Raw genomic sequence first — 18,358 nt, forward strand, 5'->3', positions numbered from 1 at the left:
CTTAGAAAGTAAGTAAAATAAAACTTTTAATTTAATGATTACACTAGGGATGACTATCATCGGCTGAAGCCAAAGTTTGTATAATACTGTCAGACAAAGGTAAAGTGACAGCAAAATGACACATCATGAAATACGCAGCCCTACACCATTGTTAAAGAAAATATGAACAAATACAAAATCAGTTTAAAACGATCCCAGCCAGGGATGAAATCACATCAATTTGTATGTTTATTTTCTCTAACATCAGGCCACCATATTAACTGGAGAGTATTATTCACCATGAATACTGAAATGGGAATTTTCATGAACAAACACTGATTGGAGCAAGTGCCCTCTGGTCAGATTGTAACATATCCAATTTTTCTGATTACACAAAGCTAGGCGGGAATGTAAACTGTGAACAAAAAAGAAATAATAATGTTGCAAAATCATATGGACCTAGTTAATGGGTAAGAATGTTTGAAATGAAATGTAATCCATTTTGGTAAATTGATTTTACATAGCTGAGATCAAAACCCTACTCCTTGTGATGTCCTGCCAGTCACAGCCTACAAAGATGTCTGTTATCTAAATGTTAGCCAGTTCTTAATCCATAATTATTATCGTGCTCCTAATTTCAGGAACACCAAATTTATATAATAATCTTTTTTTGTGGACTCTTTCACTGCTAGTTCAAGCCTTAATGGTTTAGCAAATGTTATTCTAAATTTTTAATTTTAATTTATTTATTGAGATATAGTGTGGAATACAGCCCTTCGAGCTGTGCCGTTTAGCAGTCCCCCAATTTAATCCTAGCCTAATCACAGGACAATCTTCAATTACCAGTTGATCTACCAACTGATACACATTTGGACTGTGGGAGGAAACTGGAGCACCTGGAGGAAACCCACGCAGACACAGCGAGAACATACAAATACAAATTCCTTAAAGGATTGAACCTTGGTTGCTGCAACTGTGAAGCTTTGTGTTAACCACTACACTACTTTTAGATTTTTACATATCTACTGTAGATTCTAGCATTTTCTCTGCAAGTAATGTCAGGTTTTCAGGGCTATAGTTGACATTTGCTCTGTCTCATTTCTGGAATAGCAGAACTAAACTTGCTACCTTCTGAGCTGTAGAGATCATTCTGAAATTTAGAGAATTATCTTAGTTAAAACCCATTACATCATTGTCTCTATTGTAACCTCTTCTAAAACGCTAGGTCCAGGGAATTAGTTGGCTTTGACTTGCATTACTTTTACAGTCATATTTCTGCCAAAGTAGATACATATGTTTTTTTTTATCTTATTCTCTGTAGAAACTTGGTTTGCCACTATTCTGTAGTTTCAATTGTGTCCTCAATCTTGGCGAATTATGTAATCAGTACGTTTAAAGCCTCAGCCAGGCTTTCATTGCCCCATCTAGTTTCACTTCTTTGTCCATAAAGGCGCAATATTTATCTTTCACTAATCTTTAGTTTTTAATCCAGCTGTTCTCATATTTTATTTTGTCTTGAGTAAACTCCTGAAGATTTTTCTTTAGAAATAGGACTGTTGAATAGATCAGACTGAATACAGCCCGCTATCCGGAGTGAATGTTCACAATTTGTACTCATCTCTCTGCCTGCCAGCACATGGGCCCTGCTGATACAGAGGGGTGAACAACCTTACCTTGTGCAACAGGCAAGTGTCCAGTGAGGCATAGCAAGCACCTAGGGGCGAGCCTTAGCCAACAATGTCCCGGGAATGCCCTAGCAACCTTTGACAGGAACTGAGGCTAAATCTGGAGCCTGACAAATCTTCACAACAACTTTTAATTGTCAGTGATACCCAGACAAAGCTGTAAAAATTTGCTCAAAGTAATTAAATAATAAAAAGTAAAAACAAAAACAAATTAATTAATTTAAATCATAATGCTCTAAGAAATACTTAACAAATGAAAATAAAAATAACTATCTACAGAATAAATAAATGAACTTAACTTTATCCGTATAATCTCCGGGTTGGATACTGTAACTTCATTCAAGTTAATGAGGACATCAATCCTATTCCAGTCTGATGAACGTATATAGGAGAGGCATCATGCCGTAGACAATGGGCTCCTCTACTACACTCAACATGGAGTCCAAATGTGCTGCGATTTGTAACTCAATGAATTTTACTGCAGTCATTACAGCGTACCCGGGAGTAATTGAGTGGTGGTGAGAGTGACGGGGGTGGGGGTATGAAAGTGGATGAGGAGGAGTCAGAAGATCAAGGTTAATGAGGGAGTCAAATGGTGAGAGAACTGGGGTTGTGTTCTGAATTTGAGGCCAAGGAGCGATGTTGGACCACAAAGTCAGGAGCAAGTTAACAGTTCAGTGAGGACCGTGAACTGAGCCGTGGAACTGGAAAACAGGAAAAGAACGGCTGATGGTATTTGCAAGGGTTCAAAAAAGAGTCAACTTAAAGTATTTTAGAGATTTTCACTTTTCAGACAAATTTATTCTGGGAAGTCTCCTTTAAATTGCAGAACAGCAGGTTGCTATGCAAACCTGTTTGGGTTGTGGATGCCCAGTGATAGGCACGCATCAGAACAATATGAGCTAATTTCTGCTGGCAATCCCCAAATTGATTTTCATTGAAAATTATATCATTACATCTGAATCCAGCATGGAAATTTACTCATGTGTGTAAGCACAATTTACAACATTAAGTGCTCAGCTTCTTTTCCAGAGAGGCACATTCAATCTGTAAATCATCAATATTGTGTTTCTCTCATGAAAACGTTGACTTTCATAAGTGTAGCTCTTAGAAAGGCAATGCCGAATGACCAAACTTTTAGCCACGTAAGCTTTAAGATTTCGACAGATCTAGCTAAGCTGGAAGTTATGGTTTAGCTAGCTTGTTTTTTTTTCCAATTTGTAGATGGACCTGCCTGTTTCCCTGCTTTCTCAATGAGATGACGTTATTTCACAGAAACCCCAGTTGACATCCAGGACCTTCCTGCTGAAATTGTAGATTCCTGCTGATAAGTTTGGACTTGTTTGATCATGAGGTGGCTTGCTGCTGATCAATATTTCTTTGAGGGTTTCATAATCCATTTCTCGGGATCTGGGTATCACTGATAAGGCACACAGTGTTTGCCCAACTACTGAGAGTGCACTGGTGAACCAACTTCTTGAAGTGTTGCAGTGTTGACCATGATATATTTCAAAATTAGGTAGGAAACCTACAGGTAATGACTGTTTTGTGCCCCATAAATATGTTGTAAGAATGGGACACAGGCAATCCCTCTCAAATCAGCTTCAGTACATTTTAGATTTTAGAATGAATAAAATATTTTCAGTATAAATATAAGATATATTTCCCAAAAGCATTAGCATCAATATTATAAAGACTGGTACAAATCTATCTTGATTTATCATACTCCTATATCTCTGTGCTTTTCCTGTTATTTCTTTCCAGTTTAAATTCCAAACCCACGTTTATAATTGGAACAGTCAATTCAAATATATCATACTGCAATTATAAGCTATTTTAAGTTGCTATAAAATCCTCTGTGGCATATCAGAAAATGCTGCATCAGCAGCTGGTACCTGTCAAGTATTTCCACTCTTTAGTCTCATGTCAACATTTAAAATGGAAATGGATTATGCACACTTATCACATTGTAATTATATTCAGAGTTGGTTGAGGCACTGCAGCATTTAAAATGATGACTTAATTATAACTGCGCACCCTAGTTCAATTATTCCTTAGTTCTTAACCCTACTTCATCTCAAGCTACTCTTAGTTCTGCCTTCTCATGTGTGAAACCAAAAGCTATTTAACAGAAGTCCAGTAAAATTCCTGTACATGTCCTGCATTCATGCACCCATTGTGTGAGTGGGCCAGTGAAAGAATTGAAATCTGAATCTTTGACTTGAGAAGCTTCAGCGGGGAGGCACAGGTGAGTAGCAGGTAAGAACAGGTCAGGGTTTTTTCAGGAGTTAAATAAAAAGACACCACATTTCAACTAATTCCATAAAGTAAGGATGCAGGATCAGGTGACGTGTAGCTGCATGATTTGGGAGCTAGTGGACCTTGCTGTGGTTTTTGGTGACCACATCTGGGATGGGGAGAGTTACCAGACACTGCAGTTCATGAAGCAGCCATAACTTAAATGTGTGGCTCAAGGACTGGTATGGGAGAAGTGGGTTTTAATTCTTGGAACATTAGCAGCAGCGTTGGGGAGAGAGAGAGCTCTTCTGATTGTGAAGGGCTCCACCTCAACTATACTGGAACCAGGATCCTGGTGAATTGCATAACCAGGGCTGAATTTTAAACTAAATAGTAGGGGAGAGGTGTGGGTGGCGGGGTGGGGGGGGGGGTTGTTCAATAGCTTGGAAAAATATGGATGAAGTAAAGCTAAAGGATAGTGCAGGGGAGGTTACTGAAGTCTCCAGAATAAAGAATAAGTAAGTTTTGAAAGGGATAAGAACTTGACTTTGGACAACATGGAGACAAAATTGAGAAGGGTCATGAGATACAGAACTAAAGGTGTTATATTTAAATACATACTGTATACAAAATGATGTGGATGAGCTTATAGCAAAGCTAGGAATTGACAGGTATGACATTGTGGGTATCAGAAAATTGTGGTTGAAAGACGTTCACAGCTGGATGCTAAACATCCAAGGATACGCATCCTATCAAAAAGAGACACAGGTGAACAGAGGGAGTGTGGTGGCTCTGTTGGTAAAAATGAAATCATATCCATAGAAGGAAGTGACATAGGATTAGAAGGAAGTGACATGGGATCAGAAGGAAGTGACATGTGATCAGAAGATGTAGAAGCCTTGTGGACAGAGTTAAGACAATGACCTTGGTGGGAGATGTATACAGCCCATCGAATAATAGCCAGGATGTGAGGTACAAATTACAATGGGCAATTGGAAAGTCATGTCAAAGGTGAAATGTTATGATGGTCATGGGAGATCTCAATATGCAGGTAGATTGGGAAATCCAGATTGAAACTAGATCCCTAGAGAAGGAATTTGTAGACTGCCTACAGATTGGCTTTTTAGAGCAGCTGTGGTCAAGCCCACAAGGGAAGAGCCAAGTTTGAATTTGATGCATTGCAGTGAACCAGTTTTGATTAGGGTGTTTAAGTTAAAAGACTCCTTAGAACGTAGTGATCATAATATGATACAATTCACCCTGCAATTTGAGAGGGAGAAGCTAAAATCAGATGTATCAGTATCACCATTGAGTAAAGGTCACTACAGAGGTATGAGAGAAGACCTGGCCAAACATGACTGGAAGATACACAGCAGGGATGAGGGTAGAGCAGCATTGGCTGGAGATGCTGGGAATAATTCAGAAGACACAGGATTAGTTCATCCCAAAGAACAAATTCTTACCATGGAAGGCTTTGGAGGTCAAGCAATTGGTTATAGTAAACGTGGAGGTTGCTGGGTTCTTGATTAGTAAGGGTGTCAAAGGTTATGGGGAGAAGGCAGGAGAATGGGATTCAGAGAGGTAATAAGTTAGCCTTGGTGGAATGGTGGTTCAGACTTGATGAGCCAAATAGCCCAATTCTGCTCCTATGTCTAAGAAGAAACATTCTAAAAGGAGGATGAGGTAACTATGGACACAGGAAAAGAGAGGACATATAATATAACAAAAACTAGTGGGAAGCTAGAGGACTGGGAAGCTTTAAAAAAACACCAGAAGGCATCTAAAAGAGCCATATGGAGAGAAAAGATGAAATATGAAGGTAAGTTAGCCAATAATAAGAAAAGGTTTCTGAAGTTTATTTCAGATATACAGTATAAAGAGTAAAAGAGAGGCGAGAGTGGATATTGGACCAATGGAAAATGATGCTGGAGAGGTAGTAATGGGAACATAGAAATGGTGGATGTACTGAATAAGGATCAGTCTTCACTGAGGAAGACACCAGTAACTTGCTAGAAATTTGAGGAGACAGAAGTGAGCAAAGTCACTATCACTTGTGGAGAAGGTGCTTAGGAAGCTGAAAGGTCTGAAGGTAAATAAATCACCTGGGCCAGGTGGACTACACCCTAGGGTTCTGAAAAAGGTAACTGAAGGCATTAGTAGTGATCTTTCAAGAATCCCTAGATTCTGAGATGGTTCCGGAGAACTGGAAATACACAGATGTCCTTATACACTTGAAAAAGAGGGAGGCAAACAATAGGAAATTATAGGCCAGTTCACCTGACTTCAGTGGTTTCAGGGTACTTGGAGTCACATGATAAAATAGACCAAAGTCAGCATCGTTTCCTTGAGGGAAAATCTTGCCTGGCAAACCTGTAGGAATTCTTTAATTAACGTATAGAATAAACAAAGGAAAGCCAGTGGACGTTCTTTTCCTGAATTTTCAGAAAATGATTGACAAGATGCTGCATATGAGGCTGCTAAACAAGGTAGAAACCATGGTATTACAGGAAAGATACTAGCATGGATAGAGAACTGGCTGACTGTCAGAAGGCAAAGAATGGAATAAAGGGGGCCTTTTCAGGTTGGCTGCCAGTGACTAGTGGAGCTCTGCAGGAGTCAGTCTTGAGACAACTTCTTTTCATGTTATATGTCAATGATTTGGAAGATGGAGTTGATGGCTTTGTGGCCAAGGTTGCTGATGATACAAAGGTAAGTGGAGGAGCAGGTAATGTTGAAGAAGCAGGGAGTCTACAGAAGGACTTGGACAGATTAGGAGGATGGGCAAAGAAGTGACGGATGGAATACAGTGTAGGGAAATGTATGGGCATGCACTTTGATAGAATGAATAAAGGCATAGACTAGTTTCTAAAACGGGGATCGAATTCAGAAATTGCAGGGGTAAAGGAACTTGGGAGTCCTAGTATAGGATTCTCTAAAGGTTGAGTCAGTGGTAAGGAGGGTAAACACAATGTTAGCATTCATTTTAAGAGGATTGGAATGTACAAAAAGGATGTATTACTGAGGCTTTATAAGGCATTTGTTGAATGCTTGATGGCTCTGGGACTATGCTCACTGGCGTTTAAAAAGATGACGGGATCTCAATGAAACCTACCAAATATTGGAAGGCCTAGTTAGAGTGGACATAGACAGGATGTTTTCAATTGTGGTAACATGTAGTACCAGAAGGCACAGCTTCAGAATAGAAGGACATCCTTTTTGAACAGAGATGAAGAGGAATTTCTTTAACTAAAGTGTGGTGAATCTGTGGAATTTCCTTTCCATACATGGCTGTGGAGGCCAAGTTATTGGGTATACTTAAAGCAGAGGTAGATAGATTCATGATTAGTAAGAGCTTTGAAGATTATGGGGAGAAGAAGGGAGAATGGGGTTGAAAGGGAAAATCAGTCATGATCACATGACAAAGCAGACTCGATACTTGTACGTCTTATGGTCTTAATACAAATATTGTAGTACTATATGTAGATAAAAAGGTGCTCCATCCAACTATGGTTCCAGCATTGCTCTCCTAAGATTTTTTAATTTAATGAAACAAATATTTGACAAGGGTGCTCCCCTCGCAGAAGATATCCATACATCCAAAACTTTCATCTCCAAAAATTTAGTGGTCCAGACCCATATTTCCTATAATACTAAATGCACTTTCCAGGTTTCTACTCTTGCGTGGGTTTTAATCTGCTTATAATAGTACATTAATTTTGTCAATCAATTTTAATTTTAATTAATTAATTAACATGCCCTTGAACCAAGATTTCTGTGCATGAGACAACAGGGACAGAAATTAAAAACTGTAATTATACAGTATGCCTCTCCCAGTCAGATCTTCAGGCAGGAATTCCTTTACCTTTCTGTATCCCTTTGAGTATTGAAGTTTTCCCTGCACTACTTAGTCCGAGGATCAGGAGAGTGACATTCCTAAAACAAAGATGAAGAATGTGTAGAGATGGGTGCCAGAAACATACCAGAAAATTAATACACACAACATACCAAATGTGACTGCTATGAATGACTTGTCACTGTGCTGAATCAGAGCTGGAATTTATCCCAAAATCAGTTATTTTTCTCTGCTCAAAAGCATTTGCATGCCAGCTACTGAGATTTAGTTATAACCTTGCAGTAGTAATAAGTGCCATTGTTCTCTGCCTTTTAAACTCTGTCAATGTCCATTAGCTTAGATGCCAAGAGCAATACAAAAGCACTTTGCACAATCATTACTATTTTATTCTTCCCTCCTCCTTACATGGCCTAATGTGCATACATGAAGCAGAGCTCATTTTTTACTGCACGCTGCTATCCACTAATGCATCAGCATTCAGTGGTAATGTGCTATTTCCACTTTGTCTTAAATCAGATATTGATAGATGTACAGATCACACCAGTTCTATGTGATAGACATTTACAAGCACCCCTTTAAATTATACAGTTTATCATGTTGGCATAGAGATCAATTTGAGTAATACTTGATTTATACACAAATCCTCATGCAGAGCTGGTTTTCACAGCGTCAGAGCCTAGCAATATAGCGTAGAATCTTCAGGTTGTTTGCATTGGCATCAACTTTAATCCGAAAACTCAGAATAAATACTGGAAATATTGCTCCAACAATCGTCCCATGCCTAAGCCCACACATTTGCATACACTTCCCCTCCTTCCCAATTTCTGCAAGTGCAGAAATTGCCGGGGCCGTTGCAGAAATAGTTAAATCATCTTTAGCAACAGGTGAGGTACCAGAGGATTGGAGGATAGACAATGTTATTCCGCTGTTCTAGAAAGCCTCTCATAATAAACCAGGAAAGTGTAGGCCAGTGAGCCTGATATCAGTAGGTGGAAAGTTATTGGAAAGTATTCTGAGGGACTGGATATATGAGTACTTGAATAGACGTAGACTGAGAAGGATAGTTACATGGTTTTGTGTGTGGCAGATCATGTCTAATGAATCTTATACAGTTTTTTGAGGAAGTTTCCAGGAAAGATGATGAAGGGAAGGCAGTGGATGTTGTCTACATGTAAGGCATTTGATAAGGCCCCGCATGGGAGGTTGGTCAAGAAGGTTCAGTTGCTCGGCATTCAGGTAGTAAACTGGATTAGACATTGGCTTTGTGGGAGAAGCCAGAGAGTGGTAGTACATGGCTGCCTCTCTGACTGGAGGCCTGGGACTATTGGAGTGCCACAGGGATTGGTGCTGGGTCTATTGTTGTTTGTCATCTTTATCAACGATCTGAATGATTATGTGATTAACTGGATCCTCAGATTTGCAGATGACACCAACATTGGGGGTGTAGTGGCCAGTGGGGAAGACTATCACGGCCTGCAGCAGGATCTGGACCAGCTGAAGAAATGGACTGAAAGATGGCAGATGGAATTTAATGCAGACAAGTGCTAAGTGTTGCGCTTCTGTAGGACCAGCCAGGGTAGGTCTTGCCCAGTGAACGGTAGGGCACTGAGGAGTGTGGTAGAACAAAGGGATCTGGGAATACAGGTACATAATTTGTTGAAAATGGCATCACAGGAAAATAGGGTTGTAAAGAAAGCTCTTGGCACATTGGTCTTCATAATTCAAAGTATTGAGTACAGGAGGTGGGATATTTTCTTGTATTTGTATAAGACATTAGTGAGATCTAATTTGGAGTGTTGTGTTCAGTTTTGGTCACCTGCCTACAGGAAAGATGTAAATAAGGTTGAAAGAGTACAGAGAAAATTTACAAGGATGTTGCTGGGTCTGGAGGACCTGATTTTGTAAGGAAAGCTTGAATATATTAGTACTCTATTCCTTGAAACATAAAAGACTGTGAGGAGATTTGACAGAGGTATGCAAATTATGAGTGGTATAGATAGGGTAAATGCAAGCAGGCTTTTTCCACTAAAGTTGGGTGGGACTACAACCAGAGGTCATGGGTTAAGGGTGAAAAGTGACATGGACTAGATGGGCCAAGGGGCCTGTTTCAGTGCTGTACTTTTCTATGGCTCTATAACTATAACCCAGCTCCTTTGTGTATCAATCCCCTATCTCCATGTGCAAAAGGTGAATCAAGTTGCTTTTCTTCTAATTAAAAATGATAAAATCAATGTACTACATAAATAGTTTGTCTTTTTTAAAAGATAAAGATTAGCTTTATTTATCACATGTACATCAAAACATGCAGAGAAATGTGTCATTTTTGTCAAAATCAAATCAGCGAGGATTGTGCTGGGCTGCCCACAAATCTCACCATACTTCTGGAGAGAACAGGTCCACAACTCACTCACTATGTGTCTTTGGACTGTGGGAGGAAACCGGAGCACCCGGAGGAAACCCACATGGTCATGGGGAGAACGTACAAACTCCTTACTGACCGCGGCAAGATTTGAACCCAGGTCTTACAGCTGGTGCTGCAAAGTGATTGTGTTAACCACTACCTACCTTGCCCAGGCCATTACAATTGAGCTTTTCCTTAATATTTCTCACAACCAAAATCAAGATCTGATCATAGCCCCCATTCATAGATCCTGAATTTCTGGTATAATATTCAGCATTATAATTTTCCAAGTGTAGTTAGTTCCCAGTCTCAGGACAGACAATTCCACTACACATGAAGGTCAGTCCCTAAGCTGCTCTGAAAAGCAGCACGCAGGGACTTCACATCAGGTTCTTAACGCTTTGAAGTGTGGGGAAAATGGAAGTGAAAGAACATGTAAAATGACATCACTGTCCCATTCTCCAATGACATTACTGTCTGTATCTTGTTTTACGGCGGTTGGTATCCAGCTTAATGGTGCATTACCACCACCCTCTGCTCCGGAATGTGCACTAGACATATATTCTAAATCCCTTCACCCAATCACGCACACACACACACAAACCTACACTTTACCCTCCCATCTTTGACCATCCTAGTATCCTATTCCTGTTTATCCGTCATATCCTATAAAAAACCCCTGTACCCTTTAAAAACGCTAAAAATACCCGGACGTGCTCTCTCACCCATGCCCAGCAACCCTTTTAATGTGAATTCCTGCACCCCCAACTCCCTTAATTTAATTCTCATCATCTCTTTCTGTATCCCATACTTCCTCCAACACAAAACTACATGTTCTACTGACTCCTCTTCCTGACATTCCTCACACAATCCTGTCTGGTGTTTCTCTATCATTTTCAATGTTTTGTTTAACGCACAATGCCCCAGCCTTAACCTAGTCCACACAGTTTCCTCTCTTCTGTTTCTATTACCTACCCTAGTACTTGCAACACTCTTTTGTATTTGATATAAATGCCTCTCTCAATGACATTAGTTGTGAGATATTTCTTTTTAAATCATCAAGACAGTTACAACTCACCTTATTGGCTCTTGAACTTTCTGAGCCCAGGTGCAGCAGTTTGCAATTAGACTGAACATGACGTGGAATCAGTGTGAGATGGAGGCCAGCTGCATCATCTTAAGTTGATCAACTGGCTGATCGATTTACATCCCTTAGATTCAGGAGCAAAAGGAAAATCAAATCAGGATAAAGAGCTGAATCCAAATTCAAACAACATAGCAGCTAAGACTTTTCTCTATTTATGGGTATCTTTTTCACATTGTATTATTTTGTCTCTCCCTCCTCCTGGGATTTTAATCCCACATTACCAAATGAGTCCACTGCTGGGTAGTCTTCTGTCTGAAAGATGCTTGCGTCACCTCAGTGTCTCATAGAACAGATGTTAAATCCTGCGGGAGATGGTGCTTTTAAACCCCAGTGTAAGCTCAATGGGAGCTCTAGATGAAGCTCGCCTCTGAACTAACCCCTTGTAAGCGCAAGTAAAACTTTGCAAGATTTATTCTCAGAACATAATGTCCCTTAAAAATGCTTATACAGAAATTTGATTATGTGGCACTTTTTTGTTTCAGTGCCATGTAATTCAAAATTGATTCAGAATGGAATAAATTGTATTAGCAGTTGTTTCTGGATGAAATTCGGTCTCTTGCTAAACTGGACCAGATACTTCAGATTGCAGTATGTGTCAGTATGCCTGATATTTTCCCAGGATTAGACATGCACCAGGAGCAAAGCGTGCCTAGTTTTTGATTAATTGGCACTTGAAAGGGACACCTTGCTACAGGCACCTCACAGACCAACCCAGAGCTGACTAGGAAATGCAGAAAATGCCTGTCAAAAGTGTTTATCGGATGTTTTTTTCATTATGTCTCCCGGGCAGGAGAGATAAAAATAAATGTCAATGATGATCTAATGCCAGGAGAGGGCATGATGTACATGGACCTCTGATGAGCAAGGCCTTTGGAAGCTCAGGTTTTCTAATGTTGTAGTAACAGTGGGATATGAGCTTCTGCAGGACGATGAACAGCTACGTTGTTCCAGCTGTTCTGCTCTCTCCCTTTACAGGTGAAGATCGCAAAAAAAGTCTCAACCTTGCAGCCTCCTGCCGTCAGGCATTATTCTCAGCTTGTTTTGCTCACCTAAGCTTTACAGAGCTTTACATCAGCTCTGTACTCAAAAAGGAGTGACTTCATTTACATTGATTTCATTCAAAGAAGATGACATCCTGGGCAGTTGAATTTGTCAGTATTCATGGCTTCCTGAAATGACAGGGAGCCATTCATGTTTCTATTAACAGTACCTGGAATAAGCTGGATTTCTTCATTAACAGAAAGGGTTTCGACTTCCAAAATGTATAGATAATCATGGATCATGAGAAGAGTTTTATGATGGTCGGTGTGGGATGTTCCTGAGAGTTCTAATAGTTGTATTGTCCTTAGCACAATTCTAGCAGCAGGCACTTCACTAGGGGTTGAGTTCTGAACAATAGTTGGTACTGTCTATCTCCATGGTTTATGGTCCATGGTATATGAAGAAAATAAGATTTAGCTGTCTTCATCACTCAGGGTTGTATTGCAGTACAGAGCCAACTGGTGTGGATATGTAATGTGTTGCATGCTGCCAAATATTTATTTGGCTTTTTACATTATTACTTCATTTGCTGATAGATGGCAACTTTCTTAATGGACTCTGTCTTCTGCACAATATACATATTTCACAGAGGAGCTCCATACAGGAAGTGCGACCAGTGGTCAAAAGTGTTCACAGTTTGGCATGTTAACCATTAGTAATGGTGAATATTCACTCAGTGCAGTTAGGGGTGAAGTATATCCCAAATACTGATCAGATTGAAAGATAACCTTCCAACTAATTAAACTTTTCACTCATTCATTGTTGAGAAATCCCTCATGGAATTCCAAGTGACATTGATTTGAAGCCATATGCCAAGTGATGATAGGTGGCATAGTGGTGCCTCTAGTAGAGTCACTATTCAGGTACTGTCTCTGTGAAGTTTGCATGTTCTTTCTCTGACCAGGTGAGTTTCTTCCAGATGCTCTGCTTTACCACCCCCCATCCCAAAAACGTTTAGTGTTGTAGGTTAATTGCCCCACTGTGAATTGCCACTAATGTGTAGGTGAGTGGTAGAATTGGGGGAACTGATAAGGATAGGGGGAGAATAAAATAAGGATTAATATAGGATTAGAAAAATGGAAAGATAGAAAACTTACAGCACAATACAGGCCCTTCGGCCCACAAAGCTGTGCCGAACATGTTGTTACCTTAGAACCTCCTAGGCTTACCCATAGCCCTCTATTTTTCTCAGTTCCTTGTACCTATCCAGGAGTCTCTTAAAAGACCCTATTGTTTCCGTCTCCACTGCCGCCGGCAGCCCATTCCATGCACTCACCACTGTCTGCGTAAAAATCTTACCCCTGACATCTCCTCTGTACTTCTTCCAAGCACCGTAAAACTGTGCCCTCTCACGTTAGCCATTCCAGCCCTGGGAAAAAGCCTCTGACTATCCACATGATCAATGCCTCTCATCATCTTATACACCTCTATCAAGTCACCTTTCATCCTCCGTCGCTCCAAAGAGAAAAGGCTGAGTTCACACAACCTATTCTCATAAGGTATGCTCCCCAATCCAAGCAACATCCTTGTAAATCTCTTCTGCACCTTTTCTATGCTTTCCACGTCCTTCCTGTAGTGAGGCGACCAGAACTGAGCACAGTACTCCAACTGGGGTCTGGCCAGGGTCCTGTATAGCTGAAACATTACCTCTCAGCTCCTAAACTCAATCCCATGGTTGATGAAGGCCAATGCATCATATGCCTTCTTAACCACAGAGTCAACCTGCGTAGAAGCTTTGAATGTCCTATGGACTCGGACCCCAAGATCCCTCTGATCCTCCACACTGCCAGGAGTCTTACCATGATATACTCTGTCATCATATTTGACCTACCAAAGTGAACCACCTCACACTTATCTGGGTTGAACTCCATCTGCCACTTCTCAAGCCCAGTTTTGCATCCTATTAATGTCCCGCTGTAATCTCTGACAGCCCTCCACACTATTCACAACGCCTCCAACCTTTGTGTCATCAGCAAATTTACTAAACCATCCCTCCACTTCCTCATCCAGGTCATTTATAAAAATCACAAAGAGTAGGGGTCCCAGAACAGATCCCTGAGGCACACCACTGGTCACCGACCTCCATGCAGAATATGACTCGTCTACAGCCACTCTTTTCCTTCTGTGGGCAAGCTAGTTCTGGATCCACAAAGCAATGTCCCCTTGGATCCCATGCCTCCTTACTTTCTCAATGAGTCTTGCATGGGGTACCTTATCAAATGCCTTGCTGAAATCCATATACACGGCTCTACCTTCATCAATGTGTTTAGTCACATCCTCAAAAACTTCAATTAGGCTCGTAAAGCACGACCTGCCTTTGACAAAGCCATGCTGACTATTCCTAGTTATACTATACCTCTCCAAATTTTCATAAATCCTGCCTCTCAGGATCTTCTCCATCAACTTACCAACCACTGAAGTAAGAGTATGTGAGAAACAGAGCACTTGGTAAATGCACTCCTTACACACGTGCATTCATACACACACACACACACACATGCACGCACTCATTGCCTTATCGATATGCTATCGTTGTGCTGAGTGTATGCACCTCAATGTCTTCCCCAGTATATTCTCATAGTGGGTCTTAAACCGAGCTGATGCACTTGGGTTGGCTTTATGGTGACTTTCCCACAGTGGAATATTTAATTTCTTTAGTAATGGGTATGTGTAGAGGTAATTTGTATACTGCATTTAAGATAGATATTTCCGTTTATTTTGTAATATGATTGTAACTATGTTGTGGGGTGCATTTTATTCTAATTCATATATAGTTTTAAGTTAACTTTGTGGGTGATGAAAGATGGCATGTTCTAGTGGCTAAAAAAAAGCTCTCAATATGGGAGAGAGAGATCGGGGCTGCCAGGGGATCACACTGCACAAAATAGTATGGGGCTATTTATTGAGTTTTCTGGTAGATATCTTTTTGTAAATATTGGCAGTTTGCTTTTCACTATTTTCACCAAGTTTTGTAAGTTGATTTTTTTCACCTCCTAATATACACACTTTACCTAAAGTGCTAAGCAACTCCAACTATTTTTCCTTTGGTCATAACGCACATATCCAACAGAGTAAGTGAGTGGTTGATGTGAGCTCAGTGGGCTAAGTGTCTGTTTCCGTGCTGAATCTCCATGATACGAGTTTATTCTAAGACACATATTGGGAAAGAATTGATTAAATCTTTATGACTGACATATCACATTTCACACCTGCTCCAACAATTAGAAGTGAATACTATGGTGTCACATTTCCCACCAACACTACTTCACTTGTTCCCTGCCACTTTTCATTCTTCACATAGAGGAACACTCCTAAAGAAAACAGGCATTGAGTAGACATTTCATTGCACATCCTGCTTAGTTGAGTTGCCTTAATGACTATTAATAGCACTCATATCTACGGTGATGAAGTGCTTTGACAGGTTGGTCATGGCTAGAATCAACTCCTACCTCAGCAAGGTCCTGGACCCACTGCAACTTGCCTAATGCCACAATAGGTCTACGGCAGACGCAGTCTGAATGGCTGTTCACATTGCCTTAGACCAATTTGAATATTGCTAGAATCTTTAAAAACATTCAAATAAATCAGAATCAAATTATAAATAAATGAAAAATTATGATGTTTATCTACAAAGTTAAACATTCTACTCCTTCCCCAGTTGAGTATTTACAGGTGGGTGTTAATTGGCCAGTGTTTGCATGATGGTATCACTCTTTGGTTGCAGTTGGGCTGCAGGAAGATGACTTTCCTTTTTGGTTCACACAGATGTTCTTGATGGATAATGAGAAGAGTGCCCAGGGTGAACAAGTTGAGCCTGTTAACCCCTGTAACCTGACAGAGAGGTCTGCGATGACTGATTGTGCGCTACAGGTGAGTATGTGGCCTGGATGATCATTGTGTGAGTTGAATTGCTGTCCTCATGAGGGAAGAATGTCCGGATAGTGCTCACCTGGTGATCACTAAAGGGCCTCACTGGGGCAAACTTCCAGCACTCAGATCACATTGCCATCATTTTAACCTTTGGCTTCAAGGCTGATTTTGACCCTAGGTCATAGATCACTGATATCTCGGCCCTGCTGTCTTCATTGCCATCCACCATCCCATCAAAGCAGCACTCTGCTCATGATGACGAGGTGTGTGGATGCCTTAGCTCCTGCAGAAAAAAAAAAGTGAGCTCCTGTGTTCTCTCCTCAGGTGGCAAGGTACTATACTTTTGTCATGCACAGTATTTCTGCTCGAGCCAAAGAGTGACCTTCTACAACTTCCTGTTCACAAGCTGGATTCCTTTGCTGCTGTGGAACTGTGCTGCTAGTAGAAGGGATTTCATAGTTAACCATTTCAAAATCTCATGCTCTCTCTTCCTCTACAGCCATGTTGTGTGTTACTGCTTTCTGGCTGCCAAGTGGACTGTGCCTTTAAGAACTGATGCTCATCTGATTACTGGGTAAGGAAACAGCTGCATTTGTGCTTGATACAGCCTGTTCTACCAGGAATTGCATCAGCTGCATCTAGCAATTCTTTCTGGGTGAAAAATGTGTTAATGCTGGTGTACACACAAAATGCTGGTGGAACACAGCAGGCCAGGCAGCATCCATAGGAAGAAGCACAGTCGACATTTCAGGCCAAGACCCTGTGTCCGGACGAAGGGTCTCGGCCTGAAACGTCGACTGTGCTTCTTCCCATGGATGCTGTCTGGCCTGCTGCGTTCCACCAGCATTTTGTGTGTGTTACTTGAATTTCCAGCACCTGCAAATTTCCTTGTTAATGCTGGTGTAGATCAATTTCTCAATTATTGTGTCAAGGAAGCAAATTGCTGTTTGTGCCCCACACAATGCTACAGCACATCAAAAATAGATTCAATCCAATTTTTAGGCACCCAGGTTCAAAAGTCAGCTGCCTCAGATTACCCATCATATCAAAAATATCTGGTGCTTTTTCTCAATTAAAAACAATTATAGATATTAAGATTACAAGAGACCAAAAATCGAGGTTTAATTTATAGTAAAGCTTTTCCTTTTCTGTTGTAAAATATATTATTTACCAAACATGAAAAAAATACAAGTTGAACAGAGGGAAACGTTTGTGTGCTTTGATATAATGTTACAATTTCAAAGCTCAGTAAATCATAAAATTAACCACATCCAGATATTAATAGATTTTTGGGCTCTAATGGAATCAAAGTATTTGGGATTCTGATGGAAATTCAGAGTTGATGTCCTAATTTACTGAAAGGCATAGCAGCTTGCAGGCTGTGTAGCCTACCTGTTGTTAATTATGTTCTATGTTAATATGCAATGAACTACTTCATGGTAAAACCCATGTTGGTTTTGGCAAGTAAGCCTTTCTTTTGAAAAGGGTTTCGTCCTACTAATGACAATGAATAAGCAACTAGTTTTTTTTTGGTCCTATTGGTTGCCTATTAAGTAAGAGCTGTTGAAGTGAAAACAAGTGTACAAACATGTGTTATTCTTTGGGGAAAGGCAAAGAGGTAATTAAATGAGTTACCAAGCATCATGTAGTGGCACTGTTTTCACCCTCTTGGCACAGAACTATCAGGAAATTCTTTTTTAAATTAATTATTCCATTATACCAAAACCCCTGAATTTAACCATTATTCAACTATATCTAATATAAAGCGTAAAATCCCGGGATCTTTCTCAGAACAATTAGAATTTTCTATTTATAAATTAAAGGAAGCTAAATTGTAGCTTACTTTTAAACTTAGTAAGAGAGAATTGCTTTTGCTTTAGGATCAATTTAACTCACCTACTCTCGTAAACTGTTTCTGTACGGTTAACCACATTCAAGGCAGGTCATCGCTGATGTTTATTTTAACCCGAGCAAAAGATGATCAACTTAAACATTGGAATATTCAAAGTGATTGGATTCATTCATTATTTGGAACATTGCAGGAGTAATCCTGTTGTCTGTCAGTCTGAAATTGTTCACTGTAACTCTGCTGACTATAATCCGGATTTTTATAATTCCCCCTGTTAATCCCACTGGGGGAGGGT

The 18,358-nt window shown here is 40.3% G+C and overlaps 1 protein-coding gene across 1 annotated transcript in view; it reads right to left on the reverse strand.

Moving 5' to 3' along the window:
* LOC134352554 (ADP-ribosylation factor-like protein 13B) overlaps positions 1–11,293 on the reverse strand; it is a 42,625-nt gene extending 31,332 nt beyond the window's left edge. Inside the window, exons 1-2 of the mRNA XM_063059810.1 lie at positions 11,235–11,293; positions 7,765–7,835 (exon numbers count right to left, since the gene is read on the reverse strand). Coding sequence (XP_062915880.1) covers positions 7,765–7,835; positions 11,235–11,293 — 130 coding nt within the window. The remainder of the gene's footprint in view (positions 1–7,764; positions 7,836–11,234) is intronic.
* Positions 11,294–18,358: the final 7,065 nt, after the last annotated feature.

This window comes from Mobula hypostoma, chromosome 10 (genome assembly GCF_963921235.1).
Source record: "Mobula hypostoma chromosome 10, sMobHyp1.1, whole genome shotgun sequence".
Taxonomy (NCBI): domain Eukaryota; kingdom Metazoa; phylum Chordata; class Chondrichthyes; order Myliobatiformes; family Myliobatidae; genus Mobula; species Mobula hypostoma.